Source organism: Podarcis raffonei, chromosome 2, assembly GCF_027172205.1.
Source record: "Podarcis raffonei isolate rPodRaf1 chromosome 2, rPodRaf1.pri, whole genome shotgun sequence".
NCBI lineage: Eukaryota > Metazoa > Chordata > Lepidosauria > Squamata > Lacertidae > Podarcis > Podarcis raffonei.
Genome location: NC_070603.1, coordinates 51,991,278 through 52,013,836, shown reverse-complemented (window position 1 = coordinate 52,013,836; position 22,559 = coordinate 51,991,278). Strand labels below are relative to the sequence as shown.

Sequence of the window (22,559 nt, the reverse complement as noted above, 5' to 3'; positions counted from 1 at the left end):
CCCTGAGGGAAAAAGAAAATGGAGCTGGCATTCCCTCAGATATATGGGCAGAATTCAATGTAGCGGTAAGGAGATCACTTTTTCAGGGCAAGCATTTCTGCTCCTATGCTTCTCCCGAAGGGTGAAATTCAATTATGTTTTACTCAGGGTATGCCCCTTAATTTCCATGTAAGACTGCTCTGAGTAAGACAGAGTTGAATACCACTGAATAGGTTTCCCAAAGATACCAAAAGTTGTCCAAGAGAATTTGTAGGATGCCAATCCTCTGCATCCCAACTGTCTGTGTGGTTAGCTGTGACGGAGGGAAATTCATAACAAATACGAAATGGACGCTTGGAATTCATTCACCACAGTGAGAATCAACTCCCCACCCCCACCCCAATGACTGGTCATGAATTTAATGTCCCAGCCCTTCTTTCCTGAAAACCACAGGCTGGGAGTTTAGACTTGTGACCTCTGTACATTGCCTCCTGTAAGAGTACGTAGCTTCACCACCTGCTGCCTGGAGCATAGATGCCAGACATGATCTAGGCCTTTGAAATATAGCTCAGTTCCCCTTCCTGCTCCCCCATTTTCCTCTAAAAGCAAATCCCCAAACCTGGAGGGTACCTGTGAAATGAGATATGCTTTGCCTGATTAAACAGGAGACTCAGATCCTGAGAAAATGAAAGCTCCCTTTCTCCCCCTTCCAGGAAGACTGGCAAACTCACACAACCCCCTGCCATAGCTACTGTTCTTGAAAACTCAGCCAGAGCAAATCTAAGCTATGTCCCATCGCTACAAGACAGCCTTTGTGTGGGCTTGCTCTTTTAAAAGCAGTAGCTGCTGTGACCCCTTCTCCTCACATTCACCCCCAAATACTATAACATGGAGTAATCATTCCCAGTAAGTCTGGGCAAGCACAGCAGCCACACGCTTGCTTCTTGTGTTGGGTCTGAGTCAAGCCGTGGAAAATAATACCCTCCTCGATGGCAGATGTCTTCCCCCTCCCTAATCCCTCATGCGTGCACATGATCAGTTTCAGCCTGTTCACATGCATGTTTTGGACAGAAACCTAATGCTCTGCTTTCCTGCAGGGATGGGAGTGGGAGGAACGACCAGAACACATTCAATGTGCTGAAAGACCTTAAAAGGGGCTTCACTGTTAAGATGCTTCGTGTCACTTACCCAGCATAGTAGCATCCACTGCTCCACCAGGGCAAAACTCGATCATGATCTGTCAAAAAAAGAAAGTTTTAAGTGGGCAGCTGGAAATTTCAGAGAACAGTTCGTTTGCTATCAGAGAGAACAACAACAACAAAACCCTCTTGTTGGAACAAACCAGCTTCTTCTTCCCTAAAACTAAGTCACACTCCAACTATTTTTTTTATTGCTATTGTTATTTTTGGCACACCAGAGAAACTTGCAGTTGGGCACAAGTCCCTACTTCTAAAATGTTATTGTAAGGTGTTTTAAGTCAAACTCGGGCGCTTACTGCTTAAGAACATTATAATAAACAACATATGAGATCTCACACAAAATCAGGGCTGTCTAACTTACAGCTCTTCCAAACAAAAATATTGCTACTGCCTCACATTCATAAACCTCTTTATTCAAATACTGTAGTTGTTGAAATAATCCTGAAGGGTTGTTCAGTATTATTATCCTCACACGGCAGATGCAGTGAGGCTGAGAAGAGACACAGCCTGCCTAAGGGCTACCAAGAAAGTTTTCACCGCAGAGGTGAGGATGGGAACAAGAGACTTCCTGGTTTGCAGCTGATTCCCTTAGCTATTATGTTACTCTGACGTCTGCCTAACCCTGAAGAAGAACGGCCATCCGATCATGTCCCTCAAGACCTCCCACAGAGTAAATGGGAGAAAACAAAGCCTTGACTTCAGCTCACAGGAAACTTCCTTTCAGATCATTGCCCTCTCACACAAAATGAGAACCAGCCCCCCCATGCTCCCTGTACCTGCAGGCCCATCTGAAGCAGCTTCAATGCTCATGACTCCACTTACGCATTTGTTTACTGGTTTCAATTGCAGCTTGAACAGAGAGGGCTGCTGCAGATACTTGAACTTGCCAACAGGATGAAATAGTTGTCATAGTTGAGAGCTGACGTGGAAACAGCTCAGAAGCATCCTAAAAATCACAATGCTCCTTTTTCTGCTTTAATTTGAAGATGAAGCCTGCAGCTGGTTCTCAGGGGTTTGCCTGTTGTTTTGTAATTGTGCTAAAAAATAATATGTTCTGCCCATCACAACATTCCCTTGAAGTCCCTAAAAGTCACCCCTTGACATCACAACCAATCAGGCTTGAATTTTAATAATTTCTCTTGAACACGTCTATGAAGTAAAAGGATTAGCTACACTGGAGTCTGAACTAAGGGAGCAAGTCAAATTTGTCCACTGTAGTCCAGGTATTCATACATCATATACACATACCCCTTCATATTTTGCAAGTTGTGAGCTATGTTTTTGGCTGCAGCTAAAAGTGCCCCCTACCCCAAATCTCATTCCAGGGAAGGAGCCAACTCCAAAAACTTCAACACTCTGTTCTATGTGCAGACTGGCTTGCTCTGTGCTGGATTATAAGGAATATATTCAGGAGTACACTTCATGCCTCCTCCTTTGAGATATTGCCCTGTTTCGAGAGGTATCTTGTACTTGGAATGACTTAGACTTCATATGTGCCAAATTTCAGCTTTTGAGTGGCCTGGAAGTACCACTGTCTTTTTGGGGAAGGGCTATCCGTTTGGGAACTGAGGCAGTACTGAAGTCGGGGTATCATTTTGGTGACACAAGAATCGAGTTTCAGGGCCCAAACTAATCAAATTGGCCTAATTGTCAGCTAGGGCATGGGCTGAGGGCAATGATGCAGCCACCTTGCTAAAACTAAGCCAGTCTCTCTGGTCCGTGCTGGGATGGGAAACCACCTCAGATCCTCATGCATGTTGCCTTGAATATAAATGAACTAAAAGAAAATTCAAACCATATATACACACAGAAACACATCCATCCCTTATCCACCAGGTGACTATTCACCTGATTTGGAGGATTTCCCCCCCATTGGTTTCTCCTACTCCAGAATGAGAAGTGCATATACTCTGCATATGCACGCTTTTAGCAGTACTCACATCAACAAATATTTACAGTGAGCAGTCTCTGCAAATTTTATTATCATCATTGTTATTCTATTATCACTCAGGTGTGGCTAATTTTTCTGCAACAGGAGAACCCCAGTGGAGTGACCTTTGTTCACTGTCATGTGCCATAGAGCTTTGCTTTGTTGCAGTAAACATTTCAACTGTGTCAAGTATCTCCTGACTCATGCACCAATAAATTCCCATTCACTGATCATTGCTGTTAATCTATCTATACAGCATGTTCTGGCACAATCTATAATGCAGCTTGAGCCAGGTTCTTGTCACAACACCATCAGGACATATATCACCTTGTTAGTGCTGAAAGGCTGACTGTACACTGAGACTGAAACCACTCTCAGTAATCAGCATCTAAACCCGTGAAAAGTAATTTTACAGTTTGCTGCTTGTGTACTTGGAAACACCCCCCCCCCATAAAAACACAGTTATTTAGCATGGCGGAAGGTGTTTATTACAGGTGGGTACTTGAAAACTTAATGGGGAAAGTCCTATGAGCATTATTTAATGTCATTTCTGACATAGATCATAAGTTTACATCTGTAAAAAAAGGGGGGAAAGGAATGCTTTGAAAACAAAGTGCACAGAAAATTCTGGAGTAGCCACTGACTCTTTGATAGCTTATGGCAGAGTCTAGGAGCATCTCAAAGTCTAACAGATTTATTACTGCATGAAGCTGAATGGGTTAGAGTTCACTTCAACAGATACAGAAATCCAGGAGCATTCTTGGGTGAACAGTTTGTTCATATGGGGTGGGTGCAAACCATTTGCTCAGAACAAGGGATGAACGAGTGCTTGGGAAGACAACATGACCTCAACGGGCCACCTTTGGTTCTTGAGAGAGACAAAGAAGAAAAGAGTAATGCCAAAAGCACATTCTTTGCATTTCTGCTTCCTTGTTTAAAAAGCAAGCAATGCTATTACCTGTTCTCTGGTCACCCCCCCCCCTTCTCCCATGTAATCTCCACCCTCTTAAAAAGAATCAAACTGCCCTTAGCTCAATCTTATTAGTAATTGCTCTCCTAGATTTCAAAACTTCTTGAATGCTGTCTGCCACTTTTGTCTGCAAATCCCGCCCTTTGTCTCACACGGCTCCAAATAATACAAATCGAAAGCAAGTCAAATGTTTGCCAACTAGGTGTGCCGCTTCCTTTGGTGACAGAGGCCCCGGTGCCTTTAGCAACTGCATGACAGGCATTCCAACATTCCTCCAAGAGGAGAAAGCCAAAAGGCATAGCTAAGCCTTGTCCACTTCCGCTTCAGGCTCAGGTCCTGCTCCAGGAGAGGCCTGTGTGGAATGAGCGACACTCAGACTCATTTTGCTGACTGGTACCAACTGAGCAGTGTGCTCCTTGCATTGTGGCAGCAGGCCCTGTAATCCTAGGAAGTTGCCTTAGTCAGACCACTAGGCCCATCTAGTCCAGCACTGTTGACCCTGGTTGACAGCAGCCCTCCAGGTTTCAGGCAGGGTGCAATGCCAGCCCCACTGAACACAGGACCTTCTGCATGCAGAGTAAGTGCTGCAACACTCAGCTGTGGTCCGAACTAGTTCAGGATAAGACAGACTTGAGCTATATTACAAAATTTGACAGGTTATGTCTTGGTGAAAGGTTGGTGAAAACAACCAATAAGCCTAAGGCACTTGGTTCATAGCAGGGGTCAGCAAACTTTTTCAGTAGAGGGCTGGTCCACTGTCCCTCAGACCTTGTGGGGGGCCAGACTATATTTTGAAAAAATAAAATAAAAAATGAATGAATTCCTGTGCCCCACAAATAACCCAGAGATGCATTTTAAATAAAAGCTCGCATTCTACTCATATAAAAACACCAGGCAGGCCCCACAAATAACCTAGAGATGCATTTTAAATAAAAACACACATTATACTCATATAAAAACACCAGACAGGCCCCACAAATAACCCAGAGATGCATTTTAAATAAAAGGACACATTCTACTCAGGTAAAAACACGCTGATTCCCGGACCATCCGGGGGCTGGATTTAGAAGGTGATTGGGTCGGATCCGGCCCCTGGGCCTTAGTTTGCCTACCCAAGTGCTAGAGAGGCTGCTCCGATCTTTGGGAGAGACAAGGAGCTGAGTGCCAGCTCTGTTCACCTTGTAATCCAAGAGGGATCTTCATGGAGAGAAGCAAGTTTCTTTCACCCCAGGGAGGGTCAAGGAAACTGGATATTATTGTGGAGTCCAGGTTTAAGTGTGTGCCAACTTAAACCTATTTCCAACTTGGGGCTTTCAAAAAGTCTCTCTCTCTCTCTCTTCCCTACCTATGCAACTAAGACCAATGTACACTGGAAATCTTGCCCTCAGATATGTAATATATTAATGCCACTGAAATATTTCAAACAAGCCAGTGGGCTTGCTCTGCAGTAATCACCCTACTAACCCTAGCTCCCCCCACTGAGACATTTCACCTCCTTTCCGTTTCTTTCTGCAGCCCTAGAATTGCTGAGATGAGAAACTAGAGTGAAAACAGTCACATCAGTTTGGAATGAGTCAACTCAAATAACTTTGAATCTTGCTAATCTGATTATGGTGGCTGCATTCTCTCTTTTTTAGTCTTGTGCTGCATGCATGAAGGTATATTTGTGACTGTAGTTTTCATATTTCAGTTACAGATTTCTATTTGCCAGGCACAACCATTGTTATTCTCTGTGTTGAGATTTGCTATCTCAGCTTTAAATTCGTTTAAATTCAGCTGCCTTCCTTCACTATTGAGTGGATATAGAATTTGACATGGAGCCAGTCTGAGACCAGTTTGTAGACGATTGGAGAGGACTAACCCCAGCTTAGCTTGGATCAATATTAGCCATGTTACGATATTTACATAGCCTTATTTGGGTTTGGGACGGGATGGGGAGAAAGGAGTGTGGCAGTCAATTTAGTAAGGCATAAAGGTTAGAAAAGTCAGTGTATACAGGATGCAGGGGAGGAAGCCAGAGAACCTTAGATATGTTTTTTAAAAAAACAATTTGCAATTAAGATAAGAATAAATATGGGCGGGGACTGTTTGTACACAGTCTCCCTACAGCTCAGAAATCCAGTTTAAGTTGCAGTACAAGCTCTAATAGTTCCAGATGTATGAAGTTCTAATACAGTAGTTCTAATGTCAAAGTTTGCCTTCTAGCACTAAACAGGATGTTCTGTACATTCCACTCTGCAGAACACATCATTAAGCAGTACTTTTTTTTTAAGGTTGTGCCTATCAGCAAAACCTACATGATCAAATTTAACTAGGGAAAGAAACAAGGTCTGGATGGTTTCTGTGCTTCTTCCAAAATGGCACCCAGCTGCATTTTGTGCTGGAGTGCAGACATGGGCGTTGTCAGGATTTATTGGGGGACAGGCTTTATGTTAGGGGGAGCAGAACTGAGTTATCTGTGATGCAATTGGTCAGTTAGTTGTTGTTTTTTACTAGATTTTTTTTTGGGGGGGTGAGGCAGCTGCCCCTGCCCCCTCCTGGCTACGCTCTGGCTGCAATAAGGAAAGGAGAGTCAACAGGCTCTAACCAGCCACACTTGGAACAATTGTCATGCTCTCTATTCTAACTCCAGCCTAGAACTGTAGAGTTGGAAGAGAACCCAACAGTGTAACTCCCTGCAATGCAGGAATCACAGCTAAAGAATCGCTGATAGATAGGAGAGGCCACCACTTCCACTCCTGAATGGCTCTTACTGTCAGAAAATTCTTCCTAATGTTTAGTCAGAATCTCATTTCTTTCTGGTATCAACCATGGTTGATTTCTGGTTCAGTCATGGTAGCAGTTAGTGGAAGGTCACCCCTAAATACCTGTACATCGTAATCCATCCCACCATGGAATTCTGAATACGTTTTCCTTTATTGTGGGGTGGGGCTTTTAAACTGGCCATTATTATATTAGAAGTTAAAATACACGACCTTAAAGGAAAGACTCTCATGGCCCAGCAATCCAAATAATGCCTTTTAAATGGATGCTTAAATTAGCATCTTTTTGAGACAGCCTTGCAACTTCTAACAGGGGAGATAAATTCCACCCATTCAAACCTTTTAACACAATCTCCACTCCTTTCACCAAAGGGGATTTAAACTCTTTGGCATGGCAATTTAACTGCTGAGAAAGCAAAGATTAGTGTTGCAAGCTTGGCACCACCCTTCCTATGTGAAGAATTCATGACCTTTGGTCCCTCCTCTTACAAACTGGCAATTCACTCAACTATTAATCCTGCAGGGGGGAAAACACTGAACAGTAGGGTGTGCGATAGATACACACACACATTATTGGGTGTGTTCCCTCTACTTCTCTGAAACTTTCAGAATTTACAACTAAATTCTCTGTGAAAACTATTCCAGCCTTCTGAAAATACTATATGCAATTCATCTCCGTATAAGAAATGAATTAAATGCCCTAGTGCAAGAATCGTCTGTAAAACTGACTTATTTGTTATCCTACCCCTTTTTGTGGCAAGTGTAAATAAGCAGAATTGCCTGTACAGTATTTGAACAGTAGAAATCAGTTCTGAGAGGACTGGCCCTAAAGTGGACCTTACTAGATCCGTGATAAAGCAAAGATGGGAGAGTCACTTGTTATAGAGGCAACTCCTTTTCTGAGCTCTGTAATTTTTAAAATATTGCACAGCAAATATAACTGATCAGTGCAAGTCCCTAGAAATCTTAACTGTGAATAAGGTCTTATATTCTGTTGTAAATAACCTCGTTGACTAGCTTCTGCAATATAAACCTCACCTAATCACAAGCAACAGAGGGAGTTCAGGATTAATAGGTCATAAAATGGCCAACACAGGAAGGGCTTGGTCAAAGAACTTGGCTAAACAGCAGCACCTCTTGAACAAGTGGTGGTGCAAAGATTCTGCTCCGGCCGGAAGGAGGAAACCGTACTCATACTAGGCAAATGCAGTATTCATGCACCAAGAAGCCAGCATGTCACATGCACCAGTAGATAGCACAATAGATAGCACTCCCTGATCCTTATAAAAGGTCCCAGGTCAAACTTGTTTGCTGATATAAGCATTTAGGAGACCTGTTCTTTATGACTACAGATCAGCTTCACAGCACTACAATCTCTCTGAACAGGAGTGCTCGCTCTCTCTCTCTCTCTCTCTCTCTCTCTCTCTCTCTCTCCAGACTAAAAGCTTCCCTCAGACTTTCTAGGCACTCACATGATCTCCCAAAGCCATAGCAGATTTCTGGTGATTTCACCGAATACCACAAAACAAACCTCATTTGGAGGGGGGGGGGAGAGAGAATTCAAATGTCAACAGCTTGTCTGGCACACAAGTATTCAGTAGGTGGAATTTAAATAACCAGCTCTCTGTAAAACAGATTGCTTCCATTTTGCCATTATTCTCTTACAATACAAGGGTGCTATTCACTAGGGAGCTCAGGCATAATGCTTTATTTTTTCCAGAACAAAATAGCCTACAAGGAGAAATATGTGGGAAATTTAGTACTGGGGAAATAGTATTATTGCCCCTCTGACCAGAAGGAAGTGTTGTAGCAACACATGACTCCTTCAATTAGCCCACATACAGAGGAGGAAAATGCATGTTCTGGTCATCTATATATTTTTCTTCCCTAGGTAAGAAGCTGCACCACTTACAAAGTGGCCATGGGTTTCTTGTGGCTGTCTCCTGCTTCCTGCTCCATGCATAAACCAAAAGCACCAGCAGCAGCAGTAGCTTGGTCCTCTGGGATTGGAGGAAGAGAAACTATGTCATTCCCATTCATCTTCCTTATACCTGCCTAGCCAGCCCCAACAGCTGCAATCTGGATGGTGTTGTTGGCTGCTCCAAGCACCTTAAGGACCAGGCATGGCAAACACACCACAGTAGTGACAATGTGGTTGGCAGCCCCTGAGAGGCAGCAGCGTCAGCAACAGCGTCATTCAGAATGCAGTGGATGTCCTTGGCCATCTCACAAATGATACTAGTGACTGGACAACCCATTTCCATGCTGTGGCACTGCACCAATTCTCTCTCCCGCCCTCCGTGTTCACATTTAACTATTTCTTCCTGTTTAATTTCTTTTTAGCTTTCGGAAAAAGTTATAGGGTAGGGTGGGTGAGATGGTGTGCTGTTTATATAAACGCGTAATAATACAAAGCAATACAACTTGCAAATGAATAAAAGAAAAATGCATACTTTGCCATGAAAACCTACATCTGATAAGGGATGGCCTTGTCTGAGCGATCTCTCTTCAAAACGGATGCCTGGTTAAAATCCAGATATGCTTGCATTTTAATCAACAAAGAGAGCTAAGTCATAATTTTCAAAAGGATACAAGCAAGCCTGTACCAAAACCCAACTCTCTAATTTAATCAACTTCCTTTAAAGCACTGTTCTGTATTAATAAAACAACAAGATAGGAGCTTTGCTGATTCATGAGCATCTACATGCTGATGCTTGAACTGCAGGCCTGATGCTTCATTTTGACCTTAAAAACATGTTTTTATTGAAGACGTGACAGCTTCCAAAGAACTGCTAAGTGCCTTCTTCCTCAGGACATGCCCACACTGGAGTTCCTTGCCTTTCCAACATTATTTCTGCAGGCCACAACCTGAAGTCTTGGAGGAGTTGAATCAGAAAGCACTGCACAGGGTGCAGGGTGTTGTTCTACCCTGAGAGCTCCTGCTAACCACAATGGTGCTACAAGCCACAAACACATCACCCCAAATCTGCCATTTGGAGGAAAAGAGACAATTTGCCAGTGTGTGTGTTTGTCACAGCAGAGGTGCAGCACAGCTTGCAAGGACAAGTGAAAATAGCCTTATGCAGACATGTCTTTATAGATGAGAGCTTAGCTCCAGGCAAACAAACTTCTGCAGGAGATAATGGCATGGTCCTGCTTCACACATTAGGACAAGGAGGGGAGTGTGATCACAGCTGCTGGCTCTGCTGCCAACCTGTGTGTGCTGACCTTGCATGAAGCCAATCCATTCAATGAGGAGCTATGCCATGACCACAATTCCCAACTACACACCTGAGTAGGACTTGCCCTTATGTTCCACTGAACACACACAGATTGGGAGCGTGGCTCTTAGCCACACACAGGTGGGCAGCGGAGTCACCTGCCGCAATCCTGCAACCTTCCACATGTTGATCGAATGAGCCCCATCGGCATGACACATAAGCCAATCCTTGGCTTCGCAAGATCATGCTCATAGCCACTTTGCTCCTCTCTCGTAATTTTTACTGCTGCACCATTCTGAGCTAAGCTTTGGCTTAGGTTTGGCTTATCATGTCAGCCCAACTCACAGTGAAGCATTCTCTTAACTTACCACAAGCTGTAACCATGGTTTGTTCTTGGCTCAGCTCAGCACAGCCGTCAAAAGGAACAGAGAGGAGTGAAAGTGGATATGAGCTGTTACCTGTAAACCGGAACGTTCAGGTGGCTTTGCGAAGGCGTATTTTGTATTACTGTGTCTTGCAAACCAGCTCAGTGTGTGGAGGGGGAACAAGACGACAGGAATTCAGACACCAGAAGGAAATTGAATCTACCGTTGTGAGTGACAGAAACCTGGGTATGATTTGGTTAAGAGAATCAAACTAAATCATGTACATATTTTAAAGAGAATTGGATATTAGCTTTTTTTTAATGATCTTGAAAAGAAAGCACACCTCACTTGACAAATACACATTTTACTCTCACCATTACAAATCTGCAGGAAAGAGTGAAGGAAACTCTCTTCGGCCTGTAAACATGACCATAAAATCTGTGTGGTCTAGAATATGCACTAAAATGGTTCTTTCCTGATTTGCACCTCATTATAAACAGCACCCACACGCACAGACAAATGGAAGAGAGGCTGAAAAGCATTTTAGGGTTGTGCATGAAAAAAGCCATCATGGAAGAGAAAAAGGTCTGAAGAATAAATATAAGAGCCAAAAACTACAACAGCTTGCAAGTGGGAGTCAGATGCATTTTCTATTGCAAAACTGAGCAAAGCCCCCCAACTGCCAACATCTTATTTGAAACGTGGAAGCCATTGTTCATAGCTGTTCCTGTATCAGGAGCGACCACAATGACTAAAGCAGGAGCAGGCAAGATGCTACCTGTTCCACCCACAACATCCCCTTTGAGCCATTTTCTATGCAACTTACCAGTTCAGCATGCCAATCACTTCAAAAAAAGACCTAGATCTTTTACGGCTTTCTAGAAAAGGCTGAATACAGCGATTGCATATCTTTAAGCAAGTGTGTCTCCTTCCAAGAAAATGTGATTAGAATCAACGTTCTAGGCAGCTGGGGAGAGAGGCTACCATGTGAGTCATTCCCCTCCTTGTCCCTGTAGCCCACTCCAATCGCGTTGCTTAAATACTTCCTTCCAAAAAGCCCCAATGTGCAACCTCCTGCCCATACCCACCAACCATCTTTTCACTAATAATTAGGTGAACTTGGGTAATTTCTTCCATTTACATATATTCTGATTGGACAAGGTCCATTTTCTTTATGCATCTCTTTTGATTTCCATATTGTAAAGCCAGGAATGTTTTGGAAAAGGTTCTCTCCAGGTCTTAGAGCCAATATTTTAAACAATCATCATTATGCTTTTAATACACACACCCTCTAAAGAAAAGCTCTGAATACTTTCTGCTGTCTTTGCAAGAGGAAATGCATAACATATTGTCCTTTCATACTGGCTCTAGAAAATGGTCATATACCTTAAGACAAACTCCTTCCCACTGAATTTTGAAAGCTTTTCCTCACATGAACTCACCTGGACCCTGCAATCGCGATCTAAGGCCTTTCTCCACTTGCCCCCTCCACAGGTCATCTGGAGGGTGGTAACATGAGAACAAGCCTTTTTAGTGGTGGCTCCTTACTTTGGGAATGTTCTCCTCAGGAAGGCTCACCTGATACCCTCTTTGTCTAGTTTTATGCACCAGGCAAACCCTTTCCTTTTTATCTGGGCTTCTGGCCCTTAGTTTGAGGGATTAAGGATTTGTGCCTTCTGCAGACCTGTGCTCCATCACAGATAGTTGGAGCAACAGTGTAGCCACATCAATTCCTACTTTCTTAAACCCCCTGGTTTGATGCAGGGCACACAAGCACCTGATGGCTTCTCCTGACAGGCAGATCCAGCTGCTCCCATCGCTTCAAGTCCCTTCTTGAACGTGGAGGGGTTTCCAAAGGCTCTTCAGCTTCTGAGACCCACCCGCCGGCTCTTTTCCCGCCGCCTCCCTGTCTCTGACTGTCCAGTCACTTCCCCCTGACTCCCCTCTACCTCCATCCCTGGCAGCCCCCTCACGGGCAGCACAGAGCCTCACAAATCACTGGCCCCTCTCCCGGATCATCCTCCCCGTCACCTGCCTCTCCCAACCCCCTGCTCGTCCCTGACATCATGTTAAGCCCAAGACCTGTTCTTACATTATGCTTTACTGAAGGCTTTCAAAAGAACATTCACCACAAGGAATACCAAAATCTGGTATGACAAACACTTACTTTATTCATTACCAAGACAAAGCTTCATTTTAGTATGGAGATTTGCCTTTAATGCAGTGCAGCAGAGCAAAAAAAAAAGTATGCTGCATTTATTTATTTAACAAGAAAGAAAGTAAGATACGCATTAGTCCAGCTAAATAAGTGGCCTCTGGAATAAAGATGGGGGTGTTGTATTATATTATTTATTTTCATCGATTTATTTCTTGGAGTTAAGAATAGGACTGGGATAAATTGTGTTCGCTGAGCCCGTATTTTATACAGTCTGTATATGATGTTTGTTTGTTAATGTGAGGTGTGATATGCCTAATAAAGGATTTTGAATTGAATTGAATTGAATAAAGATGGGGGTAAAGCTGGTCATTTAACAAAACCCAGTTACCTATCACAGGTTAAAGAATTGTGGTAGACAGAGAGGTCACAATTTAAAGGATTCCATTCCACACACAACTGTTACTGCCTTTATAAAGCAGATCTAAAACAGCAAGCAGTTCTAAGGTATCCAGTAAGTAGCTTTTGCAACAGGGCTTCTACACAAAGCTACCTGGAGCCAATCTATGTTCATTTGCAGCCAATGTCTTATTCTCAAGCTCACAAGTTCCTAGCATCGTTCGGAGGCTGAAAGAGAAGAGAGCAGTGTATTAATCTTACCCATAGTTTGCTGTCATGATAAAAGGCTCCTAGCAGCTTTACAATGTAAGGGTGGTCACAAGTCGCAAGGATTTCAATCTCCACCGTGTAGTCCTCCAGCTCATCTTCACTCTTGGTCTCAATGACTTTGGCAGCAGCTAAGGCACCTGTCTCTCTGTTTTTGGCCTGTATCATAAAAGTAAAGGAAACAGTGTAAGAAAGTATTGCCAACAGCAAAAAGTTAGTGACCATGTTCACACCTGACACCAAACCATGGTTTTCAACCAAGTGCATGAGCAAAGCAATGGGCTTATACACACGGATCTCTCCTCCCGTGAGCCAGGAGAAGGACACTTGCTCTCTCTTAATCTCAGGTTCTTGTGTAGCATGAGGCAGAGATCACGGTTTTGACCAGATATACTGATGGATACCTCAGTCAGTAGAGCAGGAGACTTTTAGTTGCAGGGTTGTGGGTTCAAGTCCCACATTGGGCAAAAGATTCCAGCATTGCAAGGGGTTGGACTAGATGACCCTTGTGGTCCCTTCCAACTCTGCAATTCTATGAACCTATGATTCTATGATGTTTGGTTGAGGAGAAATCTGGCAGTGTTTGTTTCACACAACAAGAAAAGCCAAGATTAAAGCAAAGCAAAACACAGCTCCGCAGAAGTCTTCCTCCTGGCCATGTGGAAAGAGAAGACGGGAACACATACAAACATGAATCTTTGCTCATGTTAACTCCAACTCATGCACACAGCACTAAACCATGGTTTAGTGTTACATGAGAACCAGGCTACTGGCACAGCAGTTGCACAACTGTGAACCCTGTACAGGGTGCTATTTCTTTACAGCTGGTAGTATAATTTGTGCTATTGGGTGTTAAGAGTTATGTGCCAATTAAAATGATGTACTAATAGTCTAATCAACATGTTAAAATGAAATAATGAATATGGATGCTACCCAACATAAGGTGAAGTATTAAAACAATAAATTTCTAAACCATCCCCACTCAAATACGCACAATCTCAGACAAAATGCTGAAGGAAAGGCAACTAGAAATGGGGGCAGGTGGGCTCAAACCCAGGCCCCCAACAGGTAGGTCTGAACTACTAGCACCCTGAACTACTAGCACCCTGGTTTGACAGCAATCTAAGCAGATTAAACTCTGTGGGTCAAGGGTGTCCCTCTAGACTTCAGTTCTGGCCTGAATACAGTCGTCTGGAGCCATAAGCCAGTCAAGATCCACCAAGTCCTTTAAAGCCTTAGCAGCTCTTCATCCACTGAGGAATGGAAATGCATATATTGCAGCCCCAGGTGGTGGAGTTTCAGAAATCTGCTGGTGGAATTCTCTGAACTCCCAGCTCATCGTATGTTGGGTCAGCGGTCTTTGCCCACCTGCCAACTCTTCTTTACACAATGCAGAGTAGACCACAGGCAAGAGAATGACTATAAGCAGGGTTTGCCAGACCTGGGATATTTAGCACAAGATTTCCTAAGGAAAATAAAGGCATATTCTCTCTCTCTCTCACCACCCCAGATCAACAGCTAAAATTAGTAGTAGCCTTATTAGGTAACCAATCTGTGTAAATACAGGGCAGTACCATACACTCCAGATCACTATCTAGTACTCGGTACACAATAAATTCTCCAGATGGAGGGGCATATAAAACTTTGTCTCTGCATAGACAGGACCTTCCAGGCGGAATCTTGCACAAGGCACTCATCAGATGGCATGTGTGTGTGTTATGTTTCTACTAGAGGAACACCGAGGCCAGTTTTTATCTACATTATTGCTTTCTCTTTTTAGGTCTCTGTTTAGAAAGCCTGCGGAGAGTTTACAAAGGGATTAGTTCCCAACATAAACACTCAAGGTGTGCTTGAGTCAGGCACATGCTATTGACGGTGGTAACACAGCTGCGATTCTGAGGTAAAAGCCAGCATGGTCTGGATGACGACATTTTGGAGAGAGTGCTGAGAGAGTGCCTTTGCTGGGTGTTGCATGCACATTATTTGCATAGTCCTGTTTCATTCCAGGAGAAAGAGATATGGCCTAGTCCCCTCTCCCTCTTCTTCCATCATTCTTATATGGTTCTTTACAGGAGTGTCATGAACACCAGGAAAAAAGCAGGATGAGAAGTACTTGTAAGTATGCCCGCTTTTCCATTTAGAACTTGAAACAGAAGGGTCACTGCTCAGCCACTGCAGGGAAAACTGCAGTCTGTTGCTGGAATTCTTTTCTGGGGTCCTTTCTTATTGGGCTTTATTAAAAATCAGAGGACCTCAGACTTTTACATCCCTGCCAGTGACTGACACTCAGTCATCCAAAAAACCCACACAATCCAGAAGCATCTATATTTGAAGATGTTAAGACCCGTGTGATCAACCCCTAGAATTTGATATAGACCAAACAGAGCCACCTATAGGATCTGTGACTTGGAACCCCTGTGGAGAAGTTCTGAAGAGGCCAATATTCTGAGTTTTATTTCCGATACACTTTCCCAATTTAACCCCTTATTAACAGTCGTCACCGCTGGCTAGTTCTTCTGCAATGGGAGTTCAGAAGCACAGGAAGGTGGAACTGAGCTCTAAGTGAATTCTTGACTGGCTACTTAGACCACTTGCGTCAAGAGACAGATTTTCCTTTGTCACTGCTACACATGATACTTCGTCTGATGAAAGAGCTCAACTTTCACTGGTCTCAAATCCCCCCCCCCCAAAAAATGCGAGGCATTTCCCTGTCTCCTTCAGAATTATGCTGATCAGCGAGACCCATTACAAAAAATGGATGCTTTTTCAGGCAATCTTGTCTGGAACTCCGCACAATCTCTGAAACCCAAGACTCTACTCAAGCATTCAAAAAGTAACAAGCTAAGTGAAAACAATTTTGCCTTCCTTTCCCCTTACCCTCCAAATAAACTTTCTTCATATATGTTAACATTTGGTTTAATTGATTAAAAAGTTTTCTCTCTGGAAGTTCTTTCTGGAATCCTCATGTGCTAAGACCTAATCGTTCTTCAGCTAGCCCTTGCCTTTCCAAGGAGATTCCACAAGGTTCAGTAAAATTTGGAGCCCTCTGGTACAATAAAATTAACTAACTTTTCTTCTTTATCCTCACAAGAATTGGGCTGGACAGAAGAACTTTACTCTATACGACTTAGAAACCCCACAAGTTGCTTGACAGTCTAGGGCAGGGGTAGAGAACCTCAGGACCAGGGGCCAAATGTGGCCCTTGGTATTCTCCCACGGTCAGGCTCCCTCTCCTCAGGCCATACACCACACCAGCCCTGCTTCAAACACCAAGTATTTTTGCCTGGCGGAATTGTGTCCTTGAACTCAGACACTTCTTGCTCATCTGGATGGAGGCATAGATGACTGTGTAAAAACTACCTTTCTGTATGAAGGTAACATATTATGTTTGTCGCTCTGCCCACTTTTGCTTCTGGTCCTGCCCACCCCTGGGCCTTGGTCCTCAGAAGGTAGCCCAGAAGATAATACAGTGGTACCTCAGGTTAAGTACTTAATTCGTTCTGGAGGTCCGTTCTTAACCTGAAACTGTTCTTAACCTGAAGCACCACTTTAGCTAATGGGGCCCCCTGCTGTTGCCGTGCCGCCGGAGGACGATTTCTGTTCTCATCCTGAAGCAAAGTTCCTAACCCGAGGTACTATTTCTGGGTTAGTGGAGTCTGTAACCTGAAACGTCTGTAACCTGAAGCATATGTAACCCGAGGTACCACTGTATGGGCCTTGGACTGGTCTAGGGTTTGTCAGCAGGCTCAGTCTGAGCAGTCAATCATATTTTTTTTCTTGGAGGGGGGAGGACCCTTACGAAAAGGGAAACTGCCAGTAGGAGAAAGCCTCCCCACCCCCAGGTTCTTCATACCTGCAACAAAATGTTGTCGTGTGGAATGCTCCTGTACAGGATTCCAGCTAGCCAGCCACACAACAACACTCCATTTCATTTCCCCTGCCTCCCAGTTTTCCACCCCATCCATCCCCTGCAAACAAGCCCCCTAATTTCCCTTTCCACCCACCCAAAGATTTGTGTTTATCTGCCAAACATGGAATTCCCCTTCCAGCTGAGCCTGTGGATACTTCCCTCTGCTGTGTGGGTGGTGCTGTCTTGGATCCATAAGGATCTACACACTTGGAGAATGAGTTCGCTGCAAGAGCCATGGATAACAATAATGATGATGATGATCAGATAGTGGGTGCAAACAGTTATGAGGCGGGGCATTAGGCCTGCTTGTGAGGTGGGGCATTTCGCCACAAACTGCTGAAAAGAAATGCAGGCACCACCCATTCCTCTCAGGATCGCTGCTAGAATTCAAGAGCCGACTGTTATTAACAGAGGTTTCACTTGTGAGGAACTGCAAGCTCCTTGCAAGAGCCCTGCCTTTCCTTCCGTGGTTTACACAGCTTGTTTTTAGAGGAGAGCTACTAGAAGAAGCTTCCTTTTCAATTAAGCTTCTTGGAAGGCGTTCGCAGCGTAGCAAATTCCTCCAGCTCTGGATTCACACTTGAGGTGTGCGGGAAAGGAAGCCTATGCTGTGCGATAGCTGCACTGGACAGAACAAAAAGAGACAGTTTGTGTCTGTTTCCTTATAAGAACATACTAAGAGCTTTGCTCGATCAGGCCTTTGGCCCATCTAGTCCAGCATCCTGCTCTCGCAGTGTCCAACCAGGTGTTTGTGGGAAGCCTGCAAGCTGGACATGAGCGCAGGAGAACACTCTCCTCTTGCGGTTTCCAGCAACTGGTATTCAGAAGCATTCCTGCCTCTCTGACTGTGGAGGCAGAGCAGAGCCATTGCAGCTATTAGCCTTTGATAGCTGCCTTCTCCACAAATTTGTCTAACTCTCTTTTCAAGCCATCCAAGTTGGTGGTCATCTAAAGGCACTGCTGCAGCTAAGCCTACACATACACACGGATTACGGATGAGGGAGAAATTTGGTTTGGTTTGGGTTTTGAATATGAATCTACTTAATTAACACTTCTGGAAACAATACGCAAACCAAAAGGCAGCTATCCTTCAAAATGCACACCTCTTTGAATTCTGCAGTGCAGTTCTGCACCTAAAAAAAGGTGTACAGAAATGTACCTATTAGGGGAGGTGTGCATGAAGAAGCCAATATTAATGAAAACACACATAAATGCATTACAGTTAAAAGCATTATTAAAAGCAGCATTTTGGCATCTGTGCAGAAGAGCATAAAGGTCTGGATTCCACATGGACTGGGGAAGGGGGTGAGAAATAAACCCCAAGCACTATCAAAAAGAGGGGAACCCCCACCCCCTGCTGCAAAACAAACGAGGCAGAGGAGATGATGAAGCACCGCCTGCTACTAGAGGAACTTGCAAAATCACAGTTCACCGGAAGCCAGCCTGGAGCCAGAGGAACCTTTTGAGCCAGCAGCCAGAGCCAGCCTAGTTGTTTTCATTTCAGAGGAAGCGAAACAATGACTGGGGGGAACAAGCCTGTATTTAGAACACTCTGCTGCCTTGTAGGACAACAGTGATGCTGCTCTTATGACCACCCAGCCGAAGGCTGATATCATGAAACAAGAGGAAAGGGAGGATGGTGAATAGGGAGGTCACTTGGATTGCCCTCTGGTAGAATTGATCTCCTGGATGTGCCACATACGTGATCTTTGGTTGGGCTGGGGGGAATCTCTCTAGAACTTATTTTCTCATTTGGGACACCCATAGCTTGGATCCACACCTAGCATAAACAAACAAAAGCATCTGAGCCACTCACATAACTAAGTTTAGAGTGGTCACATATCCAAGTCACCCACAGCATTCCAACCTGCAAAATTCTCCCAAGCAATTTTTTGGGGTCAGTGCTAAACTTTTGTTGGTTGCAATCCAGAGCCAGCAGCACAGTATCTTTATTTCTTAATGAAGGGAAGAGGGGAGATTTGAAGATAGCATTGCTGGAGGGAGATAGCTGCAATAAATATAAAACGCAAGAGGCACACATAAAAGTGGTAGAGGTGAATGGTGAGAGAAGCTGGGTCATTTATCAGTGACCTCTTGCACATTATCCAATAAAGCCACATTCCAAACAGGACTCACAAACCATGGATGACAGAGTGGGAGGGAAAAGAAAATATGGTCAAGAGAGAGGGGCAGAACCCAAGGCCTTTATGTAGAAAGGGTCGATACGGGCTCCTGTCCCAGGTGTTAACATGAACACACACACACACACACACACACACACACAATGTGCAATACCTGCGTATTCACTATTAAGTGAATCAGATTTGTTGTGGGGTTTTTTGTTTTGTTTCTAGTTTGAAATAATTCAGAGATGATTTAAATATAAAATATTATAATGAAAAGCTTCCTCAGAGGCTTAGTAGGGGCAGAAGACCAGGCAGAGTATCACCCTTGCAGCTCTTCACTGGTCCTGTGCTGGCAGCCTAATACAAAGAACACCTGACCTTAAAGCACAGCTAGGAAAGGGAAAGGGGAAAAACACAAACTGGTGAAATCTTTGGATAGTCCTGTATCATTTCCCAAACGGATCAGTACAGGAGTAATTTGTTAGTGGGTGGGCAAAACGCAGGTAATAAAGTACAGTGGTACCTCAGGTTACATACGCCTCAGGTTACAGACTCCGCTAACCCAGAAATAGTGCTTCAGGTTAAGAACTTTGCTTCAGGATGAGAACAGAAATCGTGCTCCGGCGGCACAGCAGCAGCAGGAGGCCCCATTACCTAAAGTGGTGCTTCAGGTTAAGAACAGTTTCAGGTTAAGAACGGACCTCCAGAACGAATTAAGTACTTAACCCAATGTACCACTGTAATTTATCAGTGGGTGGGCATGGAAATGAATTGTGCCAGTACCATGGAAATGTCTATTGTTTTTTGGGTTTTGTGACACCATTAAAGGTTTTACTAAATAGCGCCTTCTAGAACATTTTGTTGTGAAGTGGAGACACAAGTTGCCTGAAGAGCTTTAAATGGGCAGAGAAGAAAAAAGTGGCCATTGTGACTAAACCGGTTATCCAGTGGTATTTTAGACGACTTAAAACCTCTCTTACTAGTTTTAAAAAGGAGTTTTGCCTGACGGACACCAAAAAAATGCCTCCATAGTGTTCCCCCACTGTTAAAAATAAAGGAGTGATTTATACAGAAGCCTTCTTTGCTTCATGCCTATTGTGAACAACCAGCCAGGAAAAATGCTGACATTCAGATTGGAAGATTAAGCACCTTCCCTTTCTCCCTCCCCTTCAGACAGCAAAACTCCCTTCAAAGGATTTTTTTAAAAAAAGAAACCAGTAATGTTCAAAGACCTAAAATCATACTGAGAACTCAGCAGGTGAGTGCCCGTGTGCCAGAAATATAAGCTGCCCAAAGCCAGCTGGATTATGAACCACAGCAGTTCCATTTTAAGAAAACAGTGCAAGCAGTCCAACATACGGTCAGCTTTCATATGAATGAATATTTAAATCTGAACTGATCTTCTAAAAACCAGTGTGTGTGCATACTAGCTGCTAGCAGCACAAGACTGTAAAAGCAAGAGTGGCATCTCTTCCATGGTTGCAAGAGCACCTACCACACTGAAGCAGCAGTACAGTGAATGCTTATTCCTTACTTATGTTGCTACAAGGTAATGTTGATAACTTTAGGTGATCCTGAGCACCTAAAGCAGTGTGTGTGTGCGCGTGCGTGTTCTAAGTACCAGAGATGGAAAGCACACAGCCTTCTGTGTACAAGCATAAAAATAGAAGTAAATAAGTGAAATGTTCAGGATTAACAAGGCACTGCAGGGTGCACAAATAAGACTTACTTAGTGATTCCTCCCCACAAGTATGTAAATATTCTTTGTCCTGGTAGAGCCAGGGAGCACTCTGTATCAAAGGAGAAATAAAACATCACAGAATGGCACAGGCTCGGGGAACTGCATTGCCTCATCAAGACTGCATATCACAGGCTGTCGGAGAATCAGAGTTGGAAGAGATCTCAAGAGGCAAGTTGTCCAACCACCTGTCACTGCAGAAAAGCCACCGCTATAGCATCCCTAGATGGATGGCTGATGGAACGATCGGAAGACAGCAATGCTGCATTCTTTCCTTTGCTTCTGTTGATGCCAACAAAAATCACATTAGTCTTTTTAGGCCATGGCCCCACACACTCACTCTTGTTCTAGGAACACTATCTTTAGTTCAGTTCGGAATTTGGTTGTTAGTTATGAGAGCCATCTGCAAGTATTTGCTGGGAGGAGACACCATAATCTGGTCCCAAGAGATCTTTGTTGGTTGATAATTGGCTGCATTCTCCCTTTCAGAGATACAAGCACATTCTCTTACTCCTTGCTTAGGGATTACAGTGGTACCTTGGGTTAAGTACTTAATTTGTTCCGGAGGTCCGTTCTTAACCTGAAACTGTTCTTAACCTGAAGCACCACTTTAGCTAATGGGGCTTCCTGCTGCCGCCACACCGCCGGAGCACGATTTCTGTTCTCATCCTGAAGCAAAGTTCTTAACCCAAGGTACTATTTATGGGTTAGTGAAGTCTGTAACCTGAAGCGTATGTAACCTGAAGCGTATGTAACCTGAGGCACCACTGTATTGTGGAGTGGCAAGGAATGGCTCTGCATTATCTAGACAAGTGTATGATGCCTCCTTTCCTTTTATGGACATGATGCACAATAACACTGTGGCTCACAATTGGTTACTGATCCATGCTGCAAACATTGTGCATGTAGTAACAGTGGCAATAGTAGCTTCACTTCTTAGAAGGGCTGCTCCTCACGGTTCTGTTTTGTTTTTAATCACCATGTGTCTAAAATGACCATTTCCTTCTATTGCCATGAGTTTGGTTGTTCTAGGTCACATAGCATGTCTTGATTAATGTGTGGCAATCAGAATGTTGCTTTTTTGAGCTTTATAAAGTGTTACTTTGTTGTTCACGAGGCAATGGCGGATGGTTGTTTATCAATGGTCAGATTTGTGAATTGTTTTATAGGTCACATTTACATGCTGCATTCCTTTGGGGGTGCAGCTGACTTTTTTAAAACCTGGAAATTCCCATCCAAATTGATTGCTCTGAACATAACACTTGTCTTTCTGTAACTTACATTCCCATTTGGAAAAAAAGGGTTCGGTCAAGTTCAGCAGTCAGCCACTGTGTTTCATTGAGAGTAAAGAAATGAAATGATGATCTCCTTCGGAGTTTGGGTCAACAGCAGCTGCTGCCTTTCAGATCATCTCATCTGATTAATTCAAAGGAAGTCCACACATACTCCTGAAAATTTCAATTTACATTTTAAGCAGGGGGAATGATTTCAGGGCAAGGGAGCTTTTCTTGGAGTACATTCAGACACCCTCTACAACA

The 22,559-nt window shown here is 43.8% G+C and overlaps 1 protein-coding gene across 1 annotated transcript in view; it reads right to left on the bottom strand.

The window, feature by feature from the left end:
* The window catches only part of STK10 (serine/threonine kinase 10), a 67,444-nt gene that overhangs the window by 26,409 nt on the left and 18,476 nt on the right, over positions 1-22,559 (bottom strand). Inside the window, exons 2-3 of the mRNA XM_053376601.1 lie at positions 13,242-13,406; positions 1,168-1,216 (exon numbers count right to left, since the gene is read on the bottom strand). Of these exons, the coding sequence (XP_053232576.1) occupies positions 1,168-1,216; positions 13,242-13,406 (214 nt within the window). The remainder of the gene's footprint in view (positions 1-1,167; positions 1,217-13,241; positions 13,407-22,559) is intronic.